The 26,347-nt window shown below is 47.7% G+C and overlaps 1 protein-coding gene across 7 annotated transcripts in view; it reads right to left on the reverse strand.

The window, feature by feature from the left end:
- The window catches only part of HDAC4 (histone deacetylase 4), a 291,774-nt gene that overhangs the window by 237,732 nt on the left and 27,695 nt on the right, over nt 1-26,347 (reverse strand). For all 7 annotated transcript variants that reach the window (XM_082466245.1, XM_082466244.1, XM_082466242.1 and 4 more), the window contains exon 2: nt 10,380-10,621. In XM_082466245.1, the coding sequence (XP_082322371.1) occupies nt 10,380-10,401 (22 nt within the window). In that variant the 5' untranslated portion in view covers nt 10,402-10,621. The remainder of the gene's footprint in view (nt 1-10,379; nt 10,622-26,347) is intronic.

The raw sequence follows: 26,347 nt of genomic DNA on the forward strand, positions 1-26,347 counted from the left end.
TTGATGTTGGAAACCATATGCCTCAGCCAGGGCAGACTCAGCCCATAGGATCACACACACGGCCCAGAGTCCCGCAGAATCTCCTGGGAAAGTCATTTAAAGACAGCATCTCCTTTGGAACTGCAACTGTTGAGGCCGAATCCACGCCAATCGGTCACCACATCCACTCGTAACAGGAGCCACGTAACGTCAAAAGAAATCAGAGCACCTACAAACATGAAGAAACACCCCGCCCCGTGGTTCTTGGGCACCAAGTCCTCTGGTCCCGCAGGAAGCTCAAAGAAAGCCCCGCTGAGAAGCCACCAAGTCAGGTCTCCGTTCAGGCCAGGGCCACCTGGCCACGTGAGCTTCACCCTGCACAGAGGTGCCCGCCAGTCGAGCATGAGGTATTGAGATGGGACAGGAAGGGACCGGAAGCCTGAACACGGAGCAGACAAGAGTGGAACCACGCCCCGGGTGCCCCTCTGCAGCACGTCCAGGGCCTGGGGTCTCCCAGCCCCACACAGCATCTCGTCACCTGCCAGGCACTGCTGCTGCCCGACCTCCAGGACCCCTCCCGGCCCTCCCGTGAAAGCCGGCTGTGCCCGGGGAGGCCCCGAGAGGCCGGCCTATGCCACTCACCTGCTAGCGTGGCCAGCCCTGCCTTTCCACGCCGCCAGGAGAAAGAACGTTTTACAAAACGCTACGGATGGTGGGGGAATAACGAAAGGGAACCAAATCCCAGAAGAGCAGACAGACAGCTGGACTGTTCTCAGGGGCCCAAGGCCCCCGTGGGGACGGCCAAACGGAACTCCTAGCCGGCCGCTCACATCCCAGCTGGCGTGTTTCCTAAAGGCTGGGCTCCTTGGGACAGAAAACCCACAGCGGGGCCTCAGCGCTTCCAGGCCAGTTCCCCGGTGCACACAGAGTTCAGATTTGCCCCGTGTCCCTCCAGCCAGCAACGGCCTTGGCTCCTTACCTTCCCATTGGAGCTGATGAACTGGACAAACACCTCCCCCAAAAAGTCTTCAGGGACACTGACACCCAAACCCATATTTAGAAAAGAACCACCTTCCTATGTTGAAGCATCACCCGCGAAGATGCAGGGTTCCCCACGACAAGGACCCCACTGATGAGGGCAGCCACGTGCAAATCCACCAGGCTGCAGCCACTCCGCGCCCACCGTCTCCACTCCAGAGCGTCAGACCCACAACGAGGAGCCTACCGGAGAGGAAGGCCACTGCCGACCTCTCCCCTCTTCAGCAGCCACACCTTTGTCCCTGTCACTCAGAAAACGGGGCTCATCGACAGCTGACAGGTGTCCCTGGTCACCCGTCATCAATACCTCCGATGCGATCCTGACCTCCCCTTCCCCACCACCTTCCTCACCACCACATCACCATCAATGACTCGACTGCGACATGTACAGAGGCTGCGGCACCACAAAACACAAAGGTCCTCATCTCCGGCTTCTGCTAAAACTTCCCAGTGAAAACCTCTGCTCTCCATGCCTCCACCCTCCATGCCTCCCCAGCACCTTCTCGAAGTTTCTAAAAACACTTTCTGCGTACTGGCACCAAAGAAAGAGATCAATGACCCCACCTTCCTCCTGTCCCCTGATCCTTTCAGTGAGACTGAAATAAACAAAGCCATCAGCTCCCCGGGCCCGGGCCCAGGCGTGGTTGGTCTGGGTGAAAAGCCACGTGGAGACTGCAGGTGTTTGGGCACAGCCTGCGGCACTGGGATGAGCGGCCGTTTGGGCACAAAAGAACAGCAAGCAGGTTTGCATCCTCTGTGTCAGACCATGGTGGGGAGGCAGAGCTGTCAGAAGCAGTCAATCAGCCCCTGATTTGGATTAAATCAACATGAACGTGAAAATGAGGAGCGCCGGGAATTCTGAATCACACCGTTCAATACAGAGGAACTGCCGCTAAATACACTCAGTGTAACAGACGCAAACTGGTTGGAAAGGGCTCTTCATACAATGTCTAGAAAACCGGTGTTAAGAACAGATTCCATGGAATTCTCTTATAACTCCAACAGCATCACACAAATCCTACTGAATCAACAAGTCGATGAGAGACACAGTTGTAACAAAAGTCCAATTTCTACAAAGGACTGCCTAGGAAAATTCATAGACTGCACTTAAAAAGGAATAAACTTGGCTATGAATGCAAACAAATCAAAATATTGACAGAACCTTTAACTCTTAAAACGTGAGGCATTCTCTTGGCTTCCGCACCTTGAACAATTACATTGTAAGGAGCAATCTTCTACAAAATGGCCTAAGAGTTTAAAGTTTAAAAAAATAAATTGCGTTAAAAAAATAAATAAATAAATAAATAAATAAATAAATAAATTGCATGGGGCTTCCCTGGTGGCACAGCGGTTGAGAATCCGCCTGCCAATGCAGGGGCCACTGGTTCGAGCCCTGGTCCGGGAAGATCCCACGTGCCGTGGAGCAACTAAGTCCGTGCGCCACAACTACTGAGCCTGCACTCTAGAGCCCAGGCGCCACAACTACCGAGCCTGCGTGTTGCAACTACTGAAGCCCATGCTCTGCAACAAGAGAAGCCACCGCAATGAGAAGCCCACGCACCGCAACAAGAGAAGCCACCGCTCGCCGCAACTAGAGGAAGCCCGTGTGCAGCAACGAAGACCCAATGCAGCCAAAAATAAAATAAATAAATAAATTTAAAAATAATAATAATAATAAATAAATAAATAAATTGCCATCAGCCACAAAAGCTCCCTCAGTGAAAGGCCTGAAGACCATCTCTTAACAATAACAAATCAAACAAGAATACAGAATCAGAGAGCACGTGTGAGCCCTGGGAGAACGCAGTTACGAGCAGACAACAAATCCCCTAGTTAGCAGCCACTCAATAATTACCATCAAGATGCTTACACCAATCTTACAGGACTCTTTACGAGTGCTATGGCAAAAGGAGTAAAAATAAGCAGATGTAAGATATGCGTGCATTTTATTTTTTAAAAAATATCACTTTTAAATAAGGCTCCCCACTACTTTTGAAAAGTATACAGTATTAGTAGAAGTTAGAAAAACAGTTATAACGTCGAACATTGCTGTTCATCTTAAAATCCCAAAAGCTCTGAAGCTGCGCTGCAGCCTGGATGGTTCCAGTTCCGAGACAGGATCACTGTATTCAGGCAGCAGCGGCGGGAACCCCGGGCTGAGAAGGAGGAGGAGAAGGGCTGGGAGGACACAGAGCCTAAAGTCCAACAGCACGAGGCCACTGTTGGCCATCCCAGCTTACGACCCGAACAGACGGTCAGAACCCAGAACCTGACACAGCCTCGAGGGAGTGGCCACCTCCCTGCCCCCCTGGGCCGAGCGCGCCCGGAGACCAGGCTCTGGCCGAGTTCATCCCTCCTATTTCCGCTTGTTTTGTGGGAAGGGAGGGGAAGGGAGGGGCAAACATGAAAACCCCACAATCAGGTCTCTTTCCATCATACGCTGCTTAGCACTCCCTCTCACAGGCCAATATTCCCAGCACCTTACTAAGTGGGGAAAAGCAAACCCATGTAAAAACACAAGGTCAGATATGATTCTAAAAAGTTTACAGTCGTTTGCCTCATTTGATTCTTTTCTTGATCATTATAATTTTCCCAAAAGTGTCCATTTTTTATCATGGTCTCACAAAATAAGCAAATAAAAGGCTCTTAGGTGGAAGTAACATGAGACGTTTCAACCAAAATCTCCCAAATTAACCTGGTCTGCCAGCCCCCCAGTCAGCTCTCAGGACTGGCAAAGAGAAGCTCAAAGAAGTTCAGAAATACACTAGTGACATGCTGTGAGCCCTGCAAACGCCAAGAAGTTCAGCCACGGCCAAGCCATGCACGCTTAAACCAAGGGAACACAAAGCACATGTCCCAGAAGGGCACAGAGCGCGCGCCCGGATGCGAGGCCCATACCCCTTCTCCACGCCAACAGGGTCTCGGAACCCAGAGGGGATGGGCCCGCGTGGACCTGGGTACAGCTGCCCCTCCTGGTCAGGACCCCGTCCCCGACGCACACCTCTCCACTCCCATCTCCCACCTCTGCCAGCCCAGCTCTCACCACCGGGCCCCTCTGGGGCATCTCAGCCTCTGTGCCCCACGGGGCAGGCGAGCTCCTGCCCTGCTCCCTGCTCAGCTCACACGTCTTGACCTCACACACCCCTTCTGAGGGACCCCAGCTCCCCGGCCCATGCCCTCTCCACATGAACCACACCGTACCAAGGGGGCCGGCGCCTCCATCTGGCCTGGCCCGGGGACCCCACGCAGGTCAGCAGGATGGATTCCTAACTGGTCCGGCGCGGCCAGCGTCTGCCCAGCAGAGGTGCACACATCCCTCAAGGGAAGATGACTGCGTCTGCCCAGCAGAGGTGCACACATCCCTCAAGGGAAGATGACTGATTCCAGTTCCAGGATGGCCTCTGAGTAGATACCTGGCCTTAGGCAGGGCACTGGATGGCAGTCAAGACTGGTTTCCTCACGGACAGAACAGGAATAACAGTGTTCTAGCTCACTTCCCAGGGCTGTCATGCAAAATGAATGAAATAACCTGTAAAGCACAATTCAGAACCAAGTCGCTATTCATTCTGGACCCCTAAAAGCGCAGCAGAGTTTGACTTGCAGTTTAAGCAGTGTTGATTCATTACTATTATAAGCTTTAAACATCGACGGTTTTTTAAACAGAGCAGCCCCGGCCCTTCACAGCCCAGCGTCTGGGGGTGGCCGCCCAGCACCCCCCTGTCCCCACCGCTGGGCGCCTCAATCACGGCCTTTCTGTTCCACCGACAAGCTGCGCTCGGTGGTTTCTAATGATCCTGGTACAGGGCTTTCTATGTCAAATACATACCGGGAGTTCATTCTTAAATTTCAATATCGTTAATCATCTAACATTCAGCTTCTCAGAATTCAGAAATTTGCATTTCTACAATGGTGGCTTTGAAATAAAGGACATAAATGCAAATGTTCCACAAACCGTATAAGAATTTTCAGAGAATTGCCAAAACAAACCATCAATGCTCCATTGACAGTGAATTTTCTGAGCTCTTCGTAACGACTGAGTATTCGTGATTTTTAAGAGACAAAACACAATTTGAGGATTTTTTTTTAAAAAGGAGGTTGAAAAAGAAGTCGTTATGTCTCCATGATTTCCAGAACAAACCTTGACTGATTAAGACCCGGATAATGATGGCGTGGAGGATCCGGGGCCAAGACAACTCAAGCGCTGCAACTGCAGCGCCGGGTGCCCGGAGGAGCCTGGGGGACGCTCGCAGACAGGAAACGCACGGGGTGTTTGTGAACCTGCCCTCGAGAAAGCAGAAGCGGGCGGTACCAGGAGCCCGCGAGTACCTCCCACCCCAGGGGCCATCTGAACAATGGGGCTCCCCGCCATCCCCCCAAGATACCTGCATTCGGCACGACTTCGGGAACCTGGCTCCTGTCCCTGTGTCCCCGGGGCTCAGCCTTGCTCTCCCCGTGCAGAACCTCGGGCCCGCCAGCCGCTGGGGACTCTCCATGGCTCCCAGAAATGGCATGAACAAGCTCTTCTCCAGCTGCTCCCGTCTTCTGACGGGCGTGATCACAGACTCCATCTCCTAGCCTAAGCTCCCAGGACTCTGTCGGCTGCACCTGCTGGCTCCACACCCCGCCTCCTGAAAGCCCAGGCCTGGGCCTCCCCGGGCCTTGCCCAAGGCCACTCCCGGCTCCCCAGCTCTCCTCCTTTGGCCCAGGGCCTCGCACAGGGTCCACGACCCACCCCCAGCAGCTCAGAATCAATGGCTTCTTCGTGTTAGTTGCAAGTCCTTAAAATTCACTTCTCCCCTTAAAACTTCACAGTATTCCTGAAACACTGAATCCTTGCAAAGCATAATTTAAATGATATAAAAAATGTGTCTTTCTGAGATCATTTCTATATTAAATTGTTAACACACTTGGTGGCCAAACTGGATGAAATAAACAGACTCGAGATCCAACAAAGCAAGACCAGGGCTCCGGCTCAGAACAGCGGAGGCCAAGAGCCTTCTCCTGGGAGACTTACAGGATTAGAACTTGACGACGGCCTGAAGAAATCAAACTATGTTGAAACTCATTAATCACCAAGTTATTGTTGACACAGGCTTTTTAGCTGCTTTTATGTGGACGGGGCATTTCAGATTGAAGGGGATACTAAGAAATCAAAGTATGGTCCAAATTAAAACACGGGTCTGAAATATACACGTTTCCCTCAAAATAGTTATCCTGTTTTTAACACGATACAGGGAGGGATGGGGCACTTGAATGACGATCAGCCAGCTCTCCGCCGACGGCGTGGTTTGGACGCCCACACACAGGTCCAGGAGGCTCCGTACGGGGCTCCCTAAGGTCTACAGTCCCTCCTCCAGACTCGCTCTAGGCAGAAACGTTACTGCAAAGACGGTGAGTTGCACGGGGTGGGGTGGGAGTGGCAGAAAGGTGGCCGAGCGACAGCGTCTGGTTCTCCTGTAAGCCAGCCGAGGCCCCCCTATCCTAGCACCGTCCAACCACAAGGAACTCTACAGTGTTCATCTGAGGAAAACAAAGGAAGAGGGAGGAACGAAGGAGCCCGTGCCTGTCCTGCCAGCAGACCCACGGACTGTCTACAGTCGCTCAGTCCGGCCGGGGACTCGGCTTCGAAGGCGAGGCCCTGCGTCCTAATAGCCCCCGACCCCCTGGGCACATCCCAGCAGGGCAAGGCTTGGAGTGCTGGGGTAGACAGGAAGCACAACATCTCAGAGGCTCTTTTTATTCTTCCTGCTCTCAAAGAAGAGTTCTCTTAGACTAAATCAAGCCCGGCCCTTTCCTCAGGCTGCTCGCATCATTAGAAATAGTTATCCAGAGCAATAAAACCCAACAGTTAACAGTTTTACGTCAGAGAACCAGGGCCTGGCTCTGGCAAAGTTCAGAAAGAACGGCAATAAAATCATAACGCATACCTCACCCAACACCAGAGGGAGTGTTCAAGGCAAACGGGGGAGAGAAAAATCCTACACATCAAATGAAAAGGTCATTTTATCATCGGGCCGAAGCCAGCCGGCGCTGCAAGCGTGAGAGGAGGGGCCCACAGCGGCTGGCCTCCCCCGGTCCCGGCGCCGATGGCCACACAGGAGCTGGCAGAGCAGCGGCCGGGACACGGAGGCACCCAGGTGCCGCAGGGGGAGGGAGGGTGCGCGGCCAGGAGAGACTGACACCGCAGGTCCCAGGGATGCAGAGACTGAAACAGGACTCGTCTGCTCGGGCTCAAGACAAGACAGAGAACGGCGAGAAATGCCTGTTCAGAAGAGTGAATTGAACAAGTCAGTGTTAATTAGTTCTCTTCCTCCCTCAAATCCACTAAAATGACAAAAGATAAATATAAACATGAAGGGAGTTGCAGCGAGGCTAGACAGTGGGAAAGCAGTAGCGTCAACTGACAAGAAACCTGGAGGAATTTCCTAGAGAATGTACATCCCAGGGGATCCAAGTGATGGGGAACCCATCACTGGTGAGCAGACAGTCGCCCCAGGCTGGCAACGGCCTTGTGGAGGAGCGGGTGTGCAGACCCACAGCTCAGCCCAACTGCCAGCCCAAAACACCCCGGGGGAAGCGGCAGGGCAGCCGGGGGCGGGGGGCGACCGGCCGGCCGGTGTGCCGACCCTCGTGGTGGCAGGCACTGTTTGCGGTCCCTTGCTGCAGCTGCAGGGGCTGCTCGGGGAAGGAGGGCGCGCCCCTGAAGGAGAGCTTCGGGCCCCAAGCGCACCACTCCCTACATCAGAAGGAAGAGGGGGTCAGAGGCTCAGGCCACAAGGCAGCCCTGCCTCGCCAGCTGCACCCACTGAGAGAGACCGAGGTTCCAGCGTCAAGAACGACACACACACACCAGGCAGGACACGACGGCAGTCAACTGCCACGGGTGAACACCCCATGTGAGACGCAAGACTCTGGGAAGGAGAAAAAAGCAAAACCCAGCTAGATCTCTGCTGTTCACGGGGACCAGGCTTGTGAGGGTAAGATAAGAGGGCGGAGAAGCGTTTCTCAGCCCGAAGAAACCAAAGGCAGAAATACTTTTAGGAGACTGATTAACTTTGGGGCAAAGAAACATGAAACAAAGAGAAATACGTTGTATTTTGTTAAGAGACAAGGGCCACCAAGAGATAACAGTCATTAGGTTTTTAGCGCTGAAAAACACACTGGAATACATAAAGCCAAAAACGGTCCATAAAATGGTCTTTTTGTAAAAAGAATATTACAAACTAGAATCATAATGGAAAGCACACATTTCTCTAGAAATCGAGGAGACAAAAAAGATAACGCCATACTGATTTAAATAACTCAATTAACTTCATATGTATAGACAAAATAACACATAGAGAAAAAAATACACACATATACTCCTATGTATAAATATATTTGACCCTTGAACAACACGGGATTGAACTGCGCGAACCACTTACGGTGGATTTTTTTCATAGTTAAGTACCACGGTACCATGCCATCCGTGATGGGTTGAATTCTCGGACATGGAATCGCAGACACAGAGGAGCCAAGTGTGGATGCGGGGAGCCGAATATAAATTACACGTGGATTTTCTACTGCGGACAGGCTCGGCACCTAACCCCCGTGCTGTTCAAGGGTCAACTGTATGTAATACTTATGAATGAGAAAACTTTACATACAGTATTGATGTATACATAGAGACTTCTTTAGACCAAAAAAAAAAAAAAAAAACAACAAGAAGAAGAAAGAAAAAAATAAGGGAAAAAAGAGCACTCTTTCTCTTCAAATGCCTGGTGGCATGTACGAGATCCGATTATATCTATAGCAGCTCATGCAAAAGAAGTGCACCCTCATTTATACAGGAATGTAAATTCAAACAATAATTTCTCCCGAGAATGCTGACAAGAATGAAATAGACTGAATTCACCGAGTGCAGGTGCCAATGAAGAAAAGTATCTATGCTCATAAACTACGATTAAGAAAAGTTGAGGCAGAGTTTCTAGAGCAATTTGAGGGTAAACTTAGAAGTTTTAAATGCACAAGCCCACCAACCCAGCAATTCTACCTCTTGGAATTGATCCAGTGGAGATACTTATAGAAGCGTATGTTCAAAATATATGTATAATAATTGTTTGATGCCGATTTGGGGCTGTTATAAATACCGCTGCAACCACATAAATATCCATCTTAGAGCTACCAAAAATAAGTCAGTTTGATATACATACTGACATCAAAAGATGCTCATAATGCACTAAAATGGAAAAAATAAAACACAGAACCCCAGAGATAGAACGATTACACTCTATTAAAACATTTACACACACCCCCTACCTGTTCAGACACAGGAGAAAGGCATGTCCCCAACTCTGAGTGGGAGGGAGAGTCCACGGTCTACCTCACCCACTTCCACCCAGACTGCTGAATTTTGTTTGACACTTTGTATCAAGCAATACATGAACGATTTAAATCAATAAAGCCTTCATATCTAAATATAACCGGGAATCCTGCTCTCGGGAGCTTCAGACAACTCTGATCGGGCCAAGGAGAGGGGTGTGAACGTGCGGGGGGCCAATCCCCAAGGGAGAGACCACACCACGCCCCGCCCCTCTCTGCTGAGCTGGACCCCCAGCCACACTGACAGATGTGGTGCCTCAAGGATGCCCTGCACCTGCCCAGGCAGACTCAGGACAACTGACAGCTAAGGGGCCCAAGGCCACACTGTGCTGGACGGTGAGGCGGGACAAGGCAGGGATCCCAGCTTGGTCGGAGCGAGCACGGTGACTCTGCGACGGGGGAGGAGGAGCCCCGAACGCGTGTGTCCGCAACACGCTTCTGAAGCTAAGAGCCACACAAACGTGGTTCCCGGACCCATCTGGCCACTTACTAGCTCTGTGACCTGGGACAAGTCACTTCTTCCCGCCAGGTGGGAGACGTTTAGGGCCTAGTGAGGAGTCAATGCGCATATGATGCTTAGTGCAGCGCCTAATAAAAAGCCTCGGGCACCAGGAGTGATGCCCCTTGGCCACCACTGATGGGCACCAATCGTGCTTCTTCTCAGACTCGGCCCAGAGGCCCTCCCACCCCCACGGCCCCCAGAAACAAAGCAGCTGGAGACGAAAGCGGCTCTCCAGACCACAAGCGGACGTGTACCCATCACCTCCCTGAAGCACCAGAGAAATGGGTGCCCCTCAAGTCGGCATGCAGGTCCCGGCCGAGGCTGGACCCCACGTCTCCGTGAGGCCCTCCTCAGCCCTCCGCCACTGAGATGAAGAGCAGCCTACTGTGCCCTCGGGGCCGTGGTAAACCGACGGCAGTCATGATGGAGGACCCAGTGGGAGACCCAGGACCAGCTGTGGGGCAGCGCGTCCGCCAAGAGGACCCAGGGCCCCGCTTACCTGGATGGCTTTGGGAGCTCATTGCGAGCAGCGGCTTCTCCTTCAAGGGATTCAAAAGGGCTCAAAACTTCCACATGAACGAGAGCTCCAAAGAGCCCCAGAGTCCCACCGGCACATACAAATCCAGCGACGCGCACGGCTGGTCCACGGCCACGGAAACGCCCCGTCTCACCGACCACGTAGTGGGCCCAGTAATCCAAAGGAGGGCAGGGGTCCCCCCGGGCTCTCAGGAGATGACCTGTCTGGGGAGAGAAAGGAGAGGCTTTGGTTAGGAGGTGAAGGCCCCCTGGACCACCACATGTAGCACGGAACCAATCATTCACGCTCCACCCCCGTCTCTACCATGGATTGCTAAAACACGCACGTGGAACCATCATTGCAAACCTGTACGAACTACTTGGACGTTTTGTTAGTAAATGTATGTAAACACGTGTAACAGCGTCTCTGTGGCACAACCTCGACGCTGAGGACGGAAAACATTTTAAACGAGAAATCACTTTAAGCCCACTCCCCACACACACAGTTTTTCATTTTCGCCATATCCCCGACTATTCCTATTTTACGTAGCGGCAATCTTAGAGTTTAAGTTTAAATTCAGCTTCCCTCGCTTATACCCTAAATGGTTTCCCAGGTTTCCATCTTCCTAATAACCATTTCCTCAATTTATTTCCATTTTCTGATCGTAAAAGTAAAACATGCTAATCACAGGAAGTATTTAAAAAGTGATCTGCGATGGCATGACACAGAGGCAAACACTTGGTAATATTCTGATGCATTTCCCTGCCGTTGTTCTTCTTCGCCTTTCGCCCATACTGGCTGCTAGCTCTACACTCGGACACCCTATTCCCTTTGCTGACGTGACAGTCAGGCATTTTCCAATGTCATGAACAACTCGGTAACAGCGCTTTGAAGGCCGCTTCCCTCTGCATCTGTGACGGGAGCTGCCTGCCGCCTCCCTGGGAGGACCTGCCCCTCCCCCGCTCCAGGTGGCTCTGATGAGCCCTGCCAGTCACAGGCCCGTCCCCAGACGGGAGGGTGGCACGTAATGTGAGCAGAGCTCATCAAATCCTCTTCCCAAGACCACCCTCTTCCACAGATCACAGGCACCTAACAGAGGAGGAGCCCAAAGAAACCAGGACACGGATTCCCACCACCAAGCGTCTGCCTCCGTGGGATGGCGGCACCAATGACTTTTTAAATACTTTGCTGTGATGAGGATCTTTTGCTTTAAAATCGGAATACAGAGATAAACGGAGGAAATGGTAACTATGAAAATCCTCCTACTGACCCCGGCTCAGGGGTCCTCTGAGGCCTATCATCCGCTCCTTTAATAGTGTGACAAATTCCTGTTTTTGATTAAATTATTCAAGGATTTTTTTTCCCCCTATTGCTTATAACCAAAGAACCCTAACCTATTCATCATGTAAAGGATTAAACCCCAATTATACGTTATCTATAGCCCTGTGATTAATATCTTTATGATTACTGTTCTATATCTGTTTATTTCCTTAGGAAACACAGTAACTTATTTATTCATCTCTTGAATGGATAAAGAAGATGTGGCATATACATATATATGGAATAGTAGCCATGAAAGGTGAATGAAATCATGCCGTTTGCAGCAAGACGGATGGACCTAGAGACAATCATACTAAGTGAAGCAAGTCAGAAAGACAAATATCATATGATATCATTTATATGTGGAATCTAGACTATGACACGAATGAACTTATCTACAAAACAGAAACAGACGCCCAGACACAGAGAACAAGTCTTTGCCAAGCAGGGGAGAGGGGAGGGATGGAGTGGGAGGCTGGGATTAGCAGATGAAAACTATTATATACAGAATGGATAAACAACAAGGTCCTACTGTATAGCACAGGGAACTCTATTCAATATTCTGCGATAAACCAGAATGGAAAAGAATATGAAAAAGTATATATATATGTATAACTGAGTCACGTTGCTGTACAGCAGAAATTCATACGACATGGTAGATCAACCACACTTCAATAAAATTTTAGAAAAAACGGAATTTGTATTCATCTCTTGACCAGAAAGAAACACCATTGTCTTGAAAGCAATGCAGATGGTATATTTTGCAAACCCTTGCAAGTCTCGGATGGCTCTGTATCCTTCACACAAAAATCACAACTTGGCTGGGTATAAAAGTCTTGGATCACAAATATTTCTCCCTCAAAATCTTAGCCACTGCCCCACCCTCAGATACCGAAAACCCTGGCCCAGCAAAGCAGCACTTCCTTTCCAGAGAACCTACGGGGCTGAGTTCTGAGGCTTTCTTCTGTCCGGATTCTGCCAGGATTTTTTTTTTTACTTTAATCTTGAAATTCAAAAATGTTGTCAGAAGATGTATGGTCAGAGTCTCTTTCCCTTTATTTTGCTCCAAACATGAACCTTTCAATACACACAGGTCTTTTTTCTGCTCAGGAAAATGCTCTTCAATCACATTTTGATAATTGTTTTGGCATCTCCAGAGCTTCCCACACTGTCTGGCTGAAACCTCCCCATGGTATCCGGCCTCTCTCCGCACCGGCACATCGTCGTTTATTCTGCATCCCAAGAGCCTTCGCCAGTGTGTTCTCCACAGCACTGCTCCTAGTTTCCACGATATCCGTTTTATTCCTATGGCTTTTCATACAGATTTTAACTAAACCTTAAGCTCTTTGTTTCAAATGTTTCCCTTTACAGCTCATTCCATTATCTTTTCCTCTCAGCTGATTCCCTCCTCATGACCTTCTGTTCTGTTTGTCTTCCTAGTCAAAGTCTTTTGAAATTTCTTTTTTCTGATTCTGACTATAAATTGTTTTCAGAGGTATATTTGTCTTCTGCCTTTCAGGATAGTTCCCTTTCCCCCACATTCTGGGATACCTTTCGAGACCCCATGGTGGGGATTATTTGTTTACTTATCCTCAAATAAGAATAGCTGTGGTCCAGGGACTTCCCGGGTGGTCCAGTGGTTAAGACTGCACTCCCAATGCAGGGGGCCCAGGTTTGATCCCTGGTCAGGGAAGTAGATCCCACATGCCGCAACTAAAAAAAGATTCTGCATGCCACAACTAAAGATTCCGCAGGCCGCAACTGAAGACCCCGCATGCCGCAACTAAAAGACCTCACACACTGCAGCTAAGACCCGGCACAGCCAAATAAATAAATAAATAAATATTTAAAAAAAAAAAAAGAAGAATAGCTGTGGTCCAGACCTGAGTTTTTCCCAAAGACTCTGTCCTCTGCTCCAACCCCCTCCTCTGTCTACTGCAATAGTGGCTAAAACGCTTCTCAGAACCACCCCATCTGCACAGCCCCGAACCAAACGCCTAGTGTCCAGCAGGCTCTCACCTAGTGCGAGGCTGCCAGACTGAGACGGCTCTCTTCCCAGATGCAGACTGAACAGAACAAAGAAGCTTCTGCTATAATACAATATATACGCTCTGGAAGAACCTCACACTCCAAAATCCTGCATACTAAAAATACCTGGGCTTATGAAAAAAAATAAGGTTGGAGCAGACTATTCAAAACTGCAATTTAATAACCAGGGTACTACAAAAATCAACACTAACTCTAATGTTTAAATTACCATAGTTTAAAAAAAAGACATGTAAAATTCCTAATAAATAAAAAGTCCTTATAAAAGGTGGCAACGGTTTGATGAGAGAGGTTAAAAGGAAGAACTGAAGCTTCTGAGTTATGGAATCGGGGACAGAACATACAAAGATGGAGAAAACCGTGCAATAAACATTTTCGAGAAGGAGCACTCGGCCAAAACGAGCCAGAGGCAGAGCCGAGGTGGGGGAGGAAGGTGCCCACAGACGCAGGGCATCCCTCCAGGGTCACCACGTCCAGCCTGTGGGTGTCCTTCACGGTCAAACCCCGTTCCTTGATGGTAAGAAGCATCAATGAAGCAGGAAAAATCAAGTGTGACCCAGCTCGACTTCTGCATTACACTGACACCTCTCCCCCATGTACCAGTAGGACATGAGCTACTTCAAGTCATAAGAACATGCCTTGGGACCTCCCTGGCAGTCCAGCAGTTAAGACTTCACCTTCCAATGCAGGGGGTGCGGGTTCGATCCTTGGTAGGGAAGCTAAGATCCCACATGCCTCACAGCCAAAAAACTAAAACATAAAACAAAAGCAACATTGTAACAAATTCAACAAAGACTTTAAAAATGGTCCATATCAAAATAAAAAAATCTTTAAAGAAAAGAACATGCCTTGTTACAGGGCGGGATGTATATGAAAGAACCTATACAACCCCAGTGGACTCATTTCCTACGGCTGCCACCCTAACAAAGGACCACAGACTGAGTGGTTTAAAAACCACAGAAATATATTGTTCACAGTCTGGAGGCAAGGAAGTTTCAGAAGTCTGAAACCCAGGTGTCAGTGAGGCCGTCCCCAAAAGCTGTAGGGAAATCCTTCCTGGCCTCTTCCAGCCTCTGGCAGTTGTGGCATCTTTGGTGCTCCTGGGCTGGCAGCTGCAGGGCCCCAAACCCTGCTTTCTCCCGTGGGTCTGCCTCCACGCGGCCGTCTTCTTAGAAGGACACAGTCACAGCGGATTAGGGGCTCAACCAACTTCAGTGTGACTTCATCTTAACGGGTTACATCTGCAAAGACCCTATTCCCATATAAGTTCACACTCTGAGGTACTGGGGGTGAGGATTTCAATACAGCTTTTGGGTGGGGGAGGACACGATCCAACACCTAACACCCAGTACGCACTGCACCCAGGCCTCTTCCCTGACAGCTCCCCTACCAGCCTCTCCAGCGCTGTGTGAACCCGGATGGTTCCAGAGAGAAATGTGCCTCCGTCACTTCACAATCCTCTGCATCATAACCAGACCGCATTCCACATAGGCCAGCTCCCTCAGGATGCTCTCAACACCGTGAGGCGGAGAGGCATGGGGTCTGGCAAGCAGCCCCCTGCAGCACAGGGACAGATGCCCAGTGTCCTGGCTGGGTCAGAGGGCGACTCTGTAAGTCCCAGGGGAGACAGTGGGGAAGGGGGTCTCCCTCTCTGCTCTCATCTGAACCTCCAGCTGCATCATTTAGCCCAGTTCCTCCGACCTCAGCCACACCAAGTCTATCAGGAGACTCTGCACCCTGGGTCTCTGAGAGGAACCAGAAACTTCCGGTCAGTTGTTGGTTGGCAGTCCAGCTCACAGCTGAGAGCGCTGGCATGAGAGCCAAGGCCACCAGCGTCCTGGGCTCCAGGTGTGAATCTCAGGTCACATTTTAATACGAACATGACCTTGAGCAAGCAGCCGGACCTCTCTGTGCCCCACTTCCTAACCTATGGGAATGGGGATGAGGATGGGAAACAGCACCGTGAACATCACAGGAGTGTTATAAGGACTAAACGCGTTAGCACAGGAGAAGCACCGTGCCAGGGCTGGCGCATAGATAACATCCAAATACGAGCTATTGATTCGATCATTATGTATCTTAGACCAAAAGCTTCCAATAAAGTTTTGACAATTTCCCTGGGGACAATCAGAATTCTGCTTCTAGTCAAAATAGAATAACACAGTCCAGATTTACTCTCCTACACAAAGCAGCTCCAACAGACAAAATATATGCAACTATGGCTTCCAGACACTGGACATCAGGCATGGGACCCCTGAGGAGACACAAGCATGATGAACTGCCCAGTCATCCCAGCTGACTGCTCAGAGACAGTTTCCAGGTACCAGTGCAGGGAGGACACAGAAAACATTTGAAGAAATAATGGCTTAAGTTTCCCAAATTTGATGAAACTATAAACCCATAGATCCAAGAAGTTCAACCAACTCCAAGCACAAACACATAATGAAGATTACACCTGGCCAGAACATAATCAAATTATTTAAAACCAGTTTTAAGATAATGTCTCAAAAGCAGTTGGGAAGGAAAAGTCACATCACAGACAGAAAAACAAAAATAAGGACAACAGCAGATTTCTCAGTGGAAAGAATGCAAGCCAGAAGACAATGGAGCAACACCTTTCAAAGGGACACACACACACACACACACACACAAATGCTGCACCGCGTGAAAAAAAAATCTTTCAAAAACAAAGGTGAAATAGAGACGTTTTCAGGTACTCAAAAGCTGAAAATATTCATCACCAGCAGATCTGCACTAAAAGAAATCTCAAAGGCAAAAGGAAAATCGTACCAGATGGAAACACAGAGGAGTGAAGAGCTTCAGAAATGGGAACCATACAGGTAAATAGAAAAGATTCTTCTCTGATGCTGAATCTCTTTTGAAGAGAACTGTTTAATGCAAAAGTAATATATGTACTAAGAAAACATATGTCAAAAATAACACAAAGACTGGGAAGGGACGAACAGAAGTATACTGTGGTATGTTCTTACATTAGACATGAAGTAGTTTAACCTTGAAGATAAGACTGTGATAAGCTGAAGATGTAGACTATAAATCCTAAAGTCCCCACTTAAAAAAGAAATGATTATAGTTAACAAGTCAATAAGGAAAATATAATACAATCATAAAAATACTCAATCCAAATGAAGGCAGAAGAAGAGAAAAAAAGAACACAAAAGTGACAAATAGAAAACAAAAAGCAAGATGGTAGCTTTAAACCAAACAATATCAATGACCAGATCAAATGGTCTAAACGCCCCAATTAAAGGGGTTGTCAGATCGGATAAAAAAGCAAGACCCTGCTTCCAGAGTATAAAGAGGAATTATGTGAGGTAGGACTAAAAATGGTTTAGAGAGAAGAGGTCGTGCATTTTATTGTAAAATAAATCTTCCCCAAGCATCACGGACCCAACCATATGCTGCCTACAAGGAACGTGTTTTAAGTAGTGAAAGATGGAAAAAGATATATCATGCAAATACTAATCAAAAGAAAGCTATAATGTTCACATTAATATCAGACAAAGTAAATGTTAACGAAAGAATATCACCAGAGATAAAGAAGGTCATTTCATAACGATCAAGGGGTCAGTTCATTAAAAGGACATAACATTCCTAAACACGTAAGCACCTGATAACAGAGCTTCATACATGAAGCAAAAACTAGTAAAAGTGTAAGGAGAAATGGACAAATCTGTAGTTGGAAATTTCAACACCCTGCTCTTAATAGTGGTTAGAACAGGTAGACAGAAAATTAGCAAGAGCGCAGAAGACACGAACAACACCATCACCCAACCTGACCAAGACGACGTTTATAGAACACTTTATGAACAACAGCAGAATACATGTTCTTCACATTCTTTTTAAATGCACACAGAATACTTACCAAGACAGACCATCTTTTGGTCTCAATAAATTTTAAAAGACTCAAGTCAAGATATCCAAAGTATGTTTTCTGACTTGAAATTAAATTAGAAATCAGTAACAGAAAGATAACTGGAAAACCAAACATTTGGAAACTAAATAATATACCTCATGGGTCAAAGAAGAAATTAAAACAGAAATTATGAAGTATTTTGAAATGAATGAAAATGAAACACAACGTATTTGTAGTGCTGAGAGAGAAGTTTACAGCACTGAATGCCTGTACAAGAGAAGAAGGTCCTAAGTCAGTGACCTCAGGTTTTACTGTAAGAAACTAGAAAAAGGATAAACCAGACCCAAAATAGCAGAAAAAAGGCAATAACGAAGAGCAGAAATCAATGAAATAGAAAAATCAATGAAACTAAGCGCTGATTCTTTGAGATAGTAAAATGGATAGACCTCTAGCTAAACTGATCAGGAAAAATAGAGAAAGAAGACACAAATTAACAACATCCAGAATGAGAGGGGATTAACTGTAGACCATACAGATATGAAATGAATGATAAGGAAATATGATGAACAACTTTATGCCAATAAATCTGACAATTTAGATGAAATAAACAAATGTCCTAAAAGACCCAAACTATCAAAGCTGACTCAAGAAGAGAGAGACCAGGATCCCTGCGTGGGCTTCTTCGCTGCTATGGAACCCACCGGGGGAAATCCGGTCTACAATTCTCACTGTCTTGGTTATTTGCCTAATGGTGATGTCTAACTTCCCTCCTTTCTTCTGCACGTATTAATTAGAATTCCACTGCAAGGATGAGCTATCACTTGTCCATCTCGCTGTTTAATCATTTATTTATATCAGTATGAATTTATGGATTTTTTATTTTATTCTGTGCATGATAATCCAACACCACCATTACTTATTTTGTCATTCAAGCTTCGGCCACTGGAAGCGCCCATGTTTCTCTGACAAGCCCCCACCCCCATCTTTTTTTTTTTTTTTTAGCACTTCCTTACTTTCTACTTCCACAAGGTGTCCCTGTCACAAGCTTGGAATCAACCACTTCTCCTGGGAGCCCTGGTTCCCTTTTTTGGAGAACTGTGTGTAGACACTAAGATCTGGGTGCCGGAGGTGCTCATTACTGGTGGGTGTCACTGCTGTAGGACCCTCCCTGCACACAGTACGTTTGACACTAACACACACATTTATATTTTAGTGCCTATCTATTGGTTTATATTTTTTTAAATCATAAGTTTACACTGACACCTCAGATTCCAAACCAACATCACAGGTGGATTTTAGTCTCCCCCTTTCCTGATTTTCAACTTATTTCTCCAGCAGTGAGAAACCTGGTTCTTACGCGCTACAGTCTGTTTGCTTACTTTCTCTACTCTACTATATATTCTAGTATAAAGTACTTTCACAACTGCTGACCCACACACGACGAGACTCAGAATTCACGTCCAGTTCTTGCCTCCAGCCTCACAGTATGTGGTCAGGACGCAGGTTCCCACAGTGACCCGGGCAGCTCTTCCCTTCCGAGCCCCTTCAGTGCAGTGGCTTATGTATTTATTATGTGATAGAACTCGGCTCATTTGTCAGTATTTGTATTTCATTTCAGTTTCCCCCACCCACATCCTTGTTGGTTTTAACTGTTTATTTTTTGGATATGCGAAGAGTAAGAAATTTTTAAGAAAAAAAAAAAAAAAATGTGCATATTGATATTTGCAATTACATTTAAGATTTTACAGGGTTTTAATGTAAATTTCTCTTGCTTAAAGAAAAAAAAAGCTTTTGTATCATGGAAATTTCAAACTATAGAAAGTAAACACAACAGTATGAGCCCACAGCACCCAGCGTCAACGATTATTGGCACCCTGCCAGTCGGGCTTCACCTATATCTCCTTTTACACACATTGACATGTCCAAAGTGTAACTGTGCAATATAAATGGGTAGACCTGTGTAACCCATTTTTCCTCCTCTGATTTTTCCTTTGATATGATCTAGTCAGAATCCAGTTCTGTTATGAACAGTGGGCTTTGCTCATATCATGTCCTCTATTTCGGAGGAAGCAGAAGCCCCTGAAGGTTTCTGAGCAGTACAGAGAGTTGGGGCAGGCTCCGGGGCAGGCCAAGGTGACAGCACCAACCCAGACATGGCCTCCCTCCCCAGAGCCAGGGCTCGGGCCCCTGAGGAGGGTGTGATGAGAACACGCCCTCCACTTAGCCCCTTCCCAGCCTCTGGGCTCCTCTGTGGCCATCAGTGGCCCCTGCCAGCCCAGATACGTCATCCCCTGGCTGCATCTGGTTATGGCCGTCTCAGAGCCCGGTTGTGCCTGGGCCCCCAGCCCCCTGGGAGAAAGGCAGTGGGAGCCGGGCTTGGAGAAAAAGGCCGGGGAGAGTCTGGAACAGTGGGCCTGGAACTAGGAGGCTGAAGACCCAGTTCTAGAACCCGACAGGCACAACCGCAATGCCTGGTCTGTGAACGCTTCTCTCTAGAATACAGAGGGAGGTAAGAACTCGGGCTCTAGAACACAGGCATGTTAGGAGGAAGGCGTATCCACCAGTGCTTCAAGGTTACAAGCAACAGAAGTGGCCCCTGGATGATCTAGGTAAACAAAGACCTCCCAGAAGGATCTAGAGAGCTGGGCGTGGGGGGGATCTGGAGGGGGGGCCTGGAGGCAGAACTTAACAGACAGCGGACAGTCCCTGCAGGAACACTGCCTGAGACTCGTTTTCCAAGGGGCCCACACCGGCCGGGCCGTGAGGCACACCTCTTGGCGGGGCCAGGGCCGGACACCTCGACTGGCAGCCCGCCCAAAGGGAACCCAGTGGGAAAGGGGTCATTCCCCAGAGGCAGGCTAGGGGCTGTGACAGGACAGGAGGACGCTGGGCTGGGTAGGCAAGGCCGCAGGGGAGCCGGGGGCTGGGCCCAGCACTGTGCCCAGCGGGGCTGAAGCAGGGGGCCCCGACAGCCGGGACTATGGGGCCTCCCCAGCTGCCCGACTTCCCCTTCCTGATGAACAGTAACGTCTGTCTCCCGTGCTCGGGGTAAGTGCCAGGGGAACCAGCGGGCCCACACGTGTCCCTGAACAGCACCGGGCCCGGCATGGGAGGCCTGGGCTGCATCGGCCCAGCATCCCCCCGGCGAGCTGCACGACCTTGGACCAGTCTTTTGTCCTCCCTGGGCTGCTTCTCCCTGTAAGACTCCAGGCTGGAGTAAACCAGCGCTCACTGGGGTGTTTTCAGCGGCGCTCACAGGAGAAGCTTTATGAAGAAAGGCTCAGCGGCCAAAGGCCACAGCGAAAGCAGGACCCTGCGCTGCCTCCGGCCCTTTGCACACACGTGGCCTGCGCCCCAGGGCCGGGCACCAAGCAGCCATCAACTCCCCAGCCGTCGCCCCTCTGCAGCCCTGTGCCCACGTGTCCGTGGGCTCGCTCCCCCACTTTTCTCCACTGTATCTCCCCAGAGGGGCGTTCCCTCACAGCACTGCCCCGCCGCTGCCGTCCCCCTGCTCTTTCCCTTCCAAGCCCCTTTCTTCCTCTGATATCGTATGAGATGCCAACCTGATATCTTCATGTGATCATTTCCCCGCTGTCAGCCCCGCTGCCCCAGGGTGGAGAGTAAGCTACGTGACCTCTGTGACCTGCGGCCCTTCTCAAACCCTAGAGCGCACAGCAGGCCCGCAATGAAAATGGGCCAAGCTGAATGAACTTCTGAAGTTCTCCTGACTCCACCTCAGAAATCACCTCAGAAGGGGCTGAGGTCAAAGTCGAACTGCAAAAGCAACAGCACTCTGCCTTTCGGAGATGAAGGGAAGAAATCAAGGACCGCGTCTCAGGCGGAAGATTCCAGAAGTGCAAAAGCGCGTGGGGCCTCAGGACACCCACTGCCTCAGAGAGGGCCCGGGGCTGCGACCAGAAAAGCAAAGCAATGGGTAACTCAAGGAGCCCTTTCAACCCTCACTCAGGACACCTCAGTTAAATAAGGACCTGTGCAAGTCATAAAGATGCTGGGGCAGAGGAGAAAATACCAAGTTAACTCCTGACAAAGGGAGCAGAGCCACCCAGACCCCACAAGGAGAGCCAAGTCTTTAATATTCAGTCTATGAGGATAACCGACCAATAAAGCTGCCGGACTTGTTTAACCACGTTTCTCCTCTGTCGCCACTCCATCAGCATCTCTTTAGGGGGAAGGTCTCTGAACAACCCAATGGAATATTCACAGTATAAAAATAAACTAGGGGGCTTCCCTGGTGGCGCAGTGGTTGAGAATCTGCCTGCTAATGCAGGGGACATGGGTTCGAGCCCTGGTCTGGGAAGATCCCACATGCCGCGGAGTGACTAGGCCCATGAGCCACAACTACTGAGCCTGCGCGTCTGGAGCCTGTGCTCCGCAACAAGAGAGGCTGCGACAGTGAGAGGCCCGCGCACCGCGATGAAGAGTGGCCCCCGCTTGCCGCAACTAGAGAAAGCCCTCGCACAGAAACGAAGACCCAACACAGCCAAAAATAAATATATAAAAAATAAATAAATAAAAGATTGCTATTAATTTAAAAAAATAAATAAACTAGGAATTTAACCTTTTAATAAAATAAAATTCAAGTGTGAAATAGTTCTTTTCATCTTGACATAAATGTCTAATGACACTTTACTAACCAGTAGATTATCCCTTTTCTAAGAAAACACACAGACAACACATGGTATTAAGATCTCAAAAATTAGAGGAGTTTAAGGTTTCTGAAACCTTTTCATGAATAACATTTGAAATTTATGTCTGTACATCTCTTACTAAAGTATATACTTCTGATAAATATTAGACAAATGTTGAACATACTATGACTGGAAACACAACTGCTTTCATGATTACATTCGTTCCTGATTTATGACATAAATTAAAAACCCACACTTGGGACAGTGAACGGTAGCAAGGAATCTGTAATTCTGACTTTTAGAAAGACGGGCATGATCATTCCACTAAGTAAACAGTCTCTGACACTAAGCACGTATTTATACAAAGACATCTCTTTATTTTTATTTCTGTTCCATACAGAATAAAGGAAACTAAACGCATCACTATGGCCTGTGTGTGCTACTATTTCCTTCGCCAAACACTTTGAATCTAGAATTACCTATAGTTCTTCCCTCCTGCAGCTGCTCTTGGAAATTTTAGTTGACCTAATTTCAGGGAATAAGCCATAAACTTTCCAAAGAATAAAAGTCTTAGAAACTATAAATCATTAAGAGAACTTTTAAAAATCTTGTTACGAGACAACATAGAAATGTGGGAGCGCAAAGAGGACATGTTTTCTCACTCACCACAATCTTCTGCATCCCATCACATGGACAAAGAAGGACCACAGCTCAAAGTCCATATTCCTCCCCACCACGGCCTCAGCCTGCCAGGCTGGCGGGGGAACAGCAAGCTGTTCAAGAGACCAAAAAGAGAACCAAGAGCCACACAGCCTGCAGCGCCCCAAAGCAGGATGAAGGACACAAGTCATCAGCTGAAGACAACAGAGAGCCATGGCCAGAATCACGAATGAGGTCAGGATATCCCCTCTCACCACATCCATTCAACACCATACTGGTGATACTAACCAGGACAATAAGGCAGGAAAAAGAAATGAAAGGAACAAGGATGGGAAGGGAACAAGATACCGCACTGTTCACACACAGAAAACCCAAAACAATTTACCAACAACCGTCAAAACTCCTAAATGAACTTAACGAGACCACGGGGTACAATGTCGATATACAAAAATCCACTGTATTTCTACATACTGGCAATAAACAAATCAAAAATAAGCTTTAAAAAAGATAGCATTTACAATAACATCCAATATCGGCAAATATCCAGGGCTAAATCTACCAAAATATATATAAGAACGCTACACATTAAACTATGAAACATTATAAGTAAATTTAAAGATCTAAATAAATCTAAATATGGAGGAATATACCCTGTACAAGGATTGGAAGACCCAATATGGTTAAATGTCAGTGTTCATGTTAATGTTCCCCAAATTAACCGGTAGTCAATGCAGTCTCAATCAAAATCCCACCAGAAGTTTTTTGAAAACTGACAAGTCAATTTCAAATTTTACATGGAAGTACAAAGGTCCTAGAATAGCAATCTCGAGGAAAAACAGACCTGGACAACTTACACTACTAAATATCAAGATTTATTATAAACCTATGTAATTAAGACGTTGTGTAAGAATAGACAAACAAAACAAGGAAAAGAATATTCCAGAGTGAGACCATCACAAATATGGTAATATGATTACAGCAAAGGCTGCACTCCAAATCCACAGGGAAACAGGCCAGGTCTTTTCAATAAACAATGCCTGAGTCAACTATGATCTTTATGGAAACAGAAATGAACCACTACATAGGCAGCACACCATCAAGAAAATTAGTGTGGGGTGGATCAAAGACCTAAATGTTAAAGGTAAGACAAGAAAGCCTCGCCTAAAGGACAAAAAAGAAAAAGATCTGCAGGTAGACAAAGATTTCTTAAATCTATTTAATAATAACAAAATTTTAAGGCACTGACCATAGAGGAAAGAAAATGACACATTATACGGCATCAAAATTAGGAACTTCAGTTCATCAAAAGACCCAGCAGAAGATTGAAAAGGCAACCCAGAGAGCAGAAGATAATCTGCCCAACACATCCAAGAACGGACCAGAATCCAAAATAAATAATTCTCACAAATCGTTAAGAAAAAGGTAGACAACCCAAATAAAAAAATGGGCAAAAGCTATGAACAGGTACTTTCACAAAAGAAGATTCCAAATGGTCAATCACCACATGAAGAGGTGCTCAGCACCTGTATTAACAGGGAAATGCAAATCAAAGCCACAGCGGGATCCCACAAATGGCTAAAATGTAAAAGCAAAGCAGGACCCAGCGCTGACAAGGACGGGAACGACGGGACATCGACTCTGCCTTGAGAGCGTGCGGGAGACGACGACTACGGGAAAGTGATACCCGAAAAGCCACGCCAGGCACACCGCTCCCCAAAGCCATTCACAGGATGACACGGCAGCATCGTCCGCAGTCGCCGAAAGCTGGAAACCTGCCACACGTCCATCAGCAGTAGAATAAATAAACTGTGAATCGTAGCACAGTCATACCAGGGAACACGGTCTAGCAACAAGAATAAACAAAGCACACCTAAAAGCAGCAACACAGATGAGCGATAGTGCTGGGTGGGCCAGAGCAGACAGACACTCAGGAGTATGATGTACTGGGAGACTCCACGGTGTGAAATTTCAAACCAGGTCAAAACTAACCTGTGCTGTTAGAAGCTGAGGCAGGTTACCCTTGGGCGTGGAAGGAGGAACCAGAGGGCGTAAAGTAATGTTCTGTGTCCTGATCCAAGTGAAAAAACAGTGAAAGGGCCGAAATTCACCCACCTGAATGCTTCTGGCTGGAAGACAGACAGAATCAACCACTCAAAGATCACCTCGCCTCAAAGAAAGATTCAAAATAATACCCATGTGGTTGATCCATTCCACCGGCACTATTCTACTTTGACTTTCTGGGCAATGGATAAACATTTTATAGTTCTTGCTACTACATTCTCACAATCAGCATGTACACAGGAAATATTTGCCAAATTACTTCCTCTTAAAACAACAAAACCTCACAGAAAAAGCACAGAACGCGTGATTCCAAGTCCGTGATGCACATAGAGGGTGGGCAATTCAAGCCAAGGGGCTACGTGGAAGGCCCAGGAGGCTCTAAGTCAGGCTATCAGATGGAAAAATGTGTATGAAATCATTTTAATTCAAGTATTTTTCAATTAAGTAGTTTAATTTGAATTAAGATTAATTTAAATTTAAATAAATTTTAATGAAAAAACAAACTGTTGACGATACGATTTTTCTGAGTCCATTTTATATAGTAAGCTTTTCAAACAAGCGTTGTTTTGTTCACCAGACACCCTTCATAAACTACGGGCTGCAAGGTGTAGCAATTATGTTTTGTAAGAGTGCCATTTTATGACGGACAGTCGCATAGCAGAAGACAAGATGTTTTCCCCATAATCTGTTGGGACAGATTTATATTTTAGTCTCAAAACAGGCTCTATACTTGAACGTAATAAAACTCCATTTCTGTGTGTTCTAACAGGAATTTCCCTAAATCTCAGAGCAGGCTCCGCTGACCAGAGGGCTAGGATTCTATGGGCCCCAACTCCCTCCACCCATTCTGGAGGGGCCAGAAGGTCAGACCTTGAGGGGAGAAAGGGGACAGGCACTGGGTCATCGAGGCCCTCGTGCGCACACAGGAACAACTGTCCATCAGCAGCGTCACGGCATCGATCCTCTCCACCGAAGAAAACAACTTCCCAGCTGTCTAGATCCTTTTTCCACATGGCTATGTCTGTTTATTGATAAACAGCCACATAAATAAACTCTTTAGATTAAGGGTCCAAATGGATAAAGCGTCCAGATAAAACAACACTTGTTTCCTTAGCTGCTAAATAAAATAATTTTAGAGGAGAAGATTCCAGCAGGCAGGCAGGCAGGCAGGCAGGCAGGGGACCTGGAGATCTGACTTTTAAGTGTAAAACTCAGGCAGGGCGGGGACAGGCAAGCAGGCGGGCGGAGGGCAGATGCTATGACCCCAGGATCTCCCAGGGCATTTTGCATCAGGATGGTGAGCTAATAAGCTCATGGGTGTTCCCTGCCTTGTCTCATTA

The sequence above is a fragment of the Balaenoptera physalus genome, assembly GCF_965194825.1.
Source record: "Balaenoptera physalus genome assembly, chromosome: 6".
Classification (NCBI taxonomy): domain Eukaryota; kingdom Metazoa; phylum Chordata; class Mammalia; order Artiodactyla; family Balaenopteridae; genus Balaenoptera; species Balaenoptera physalus.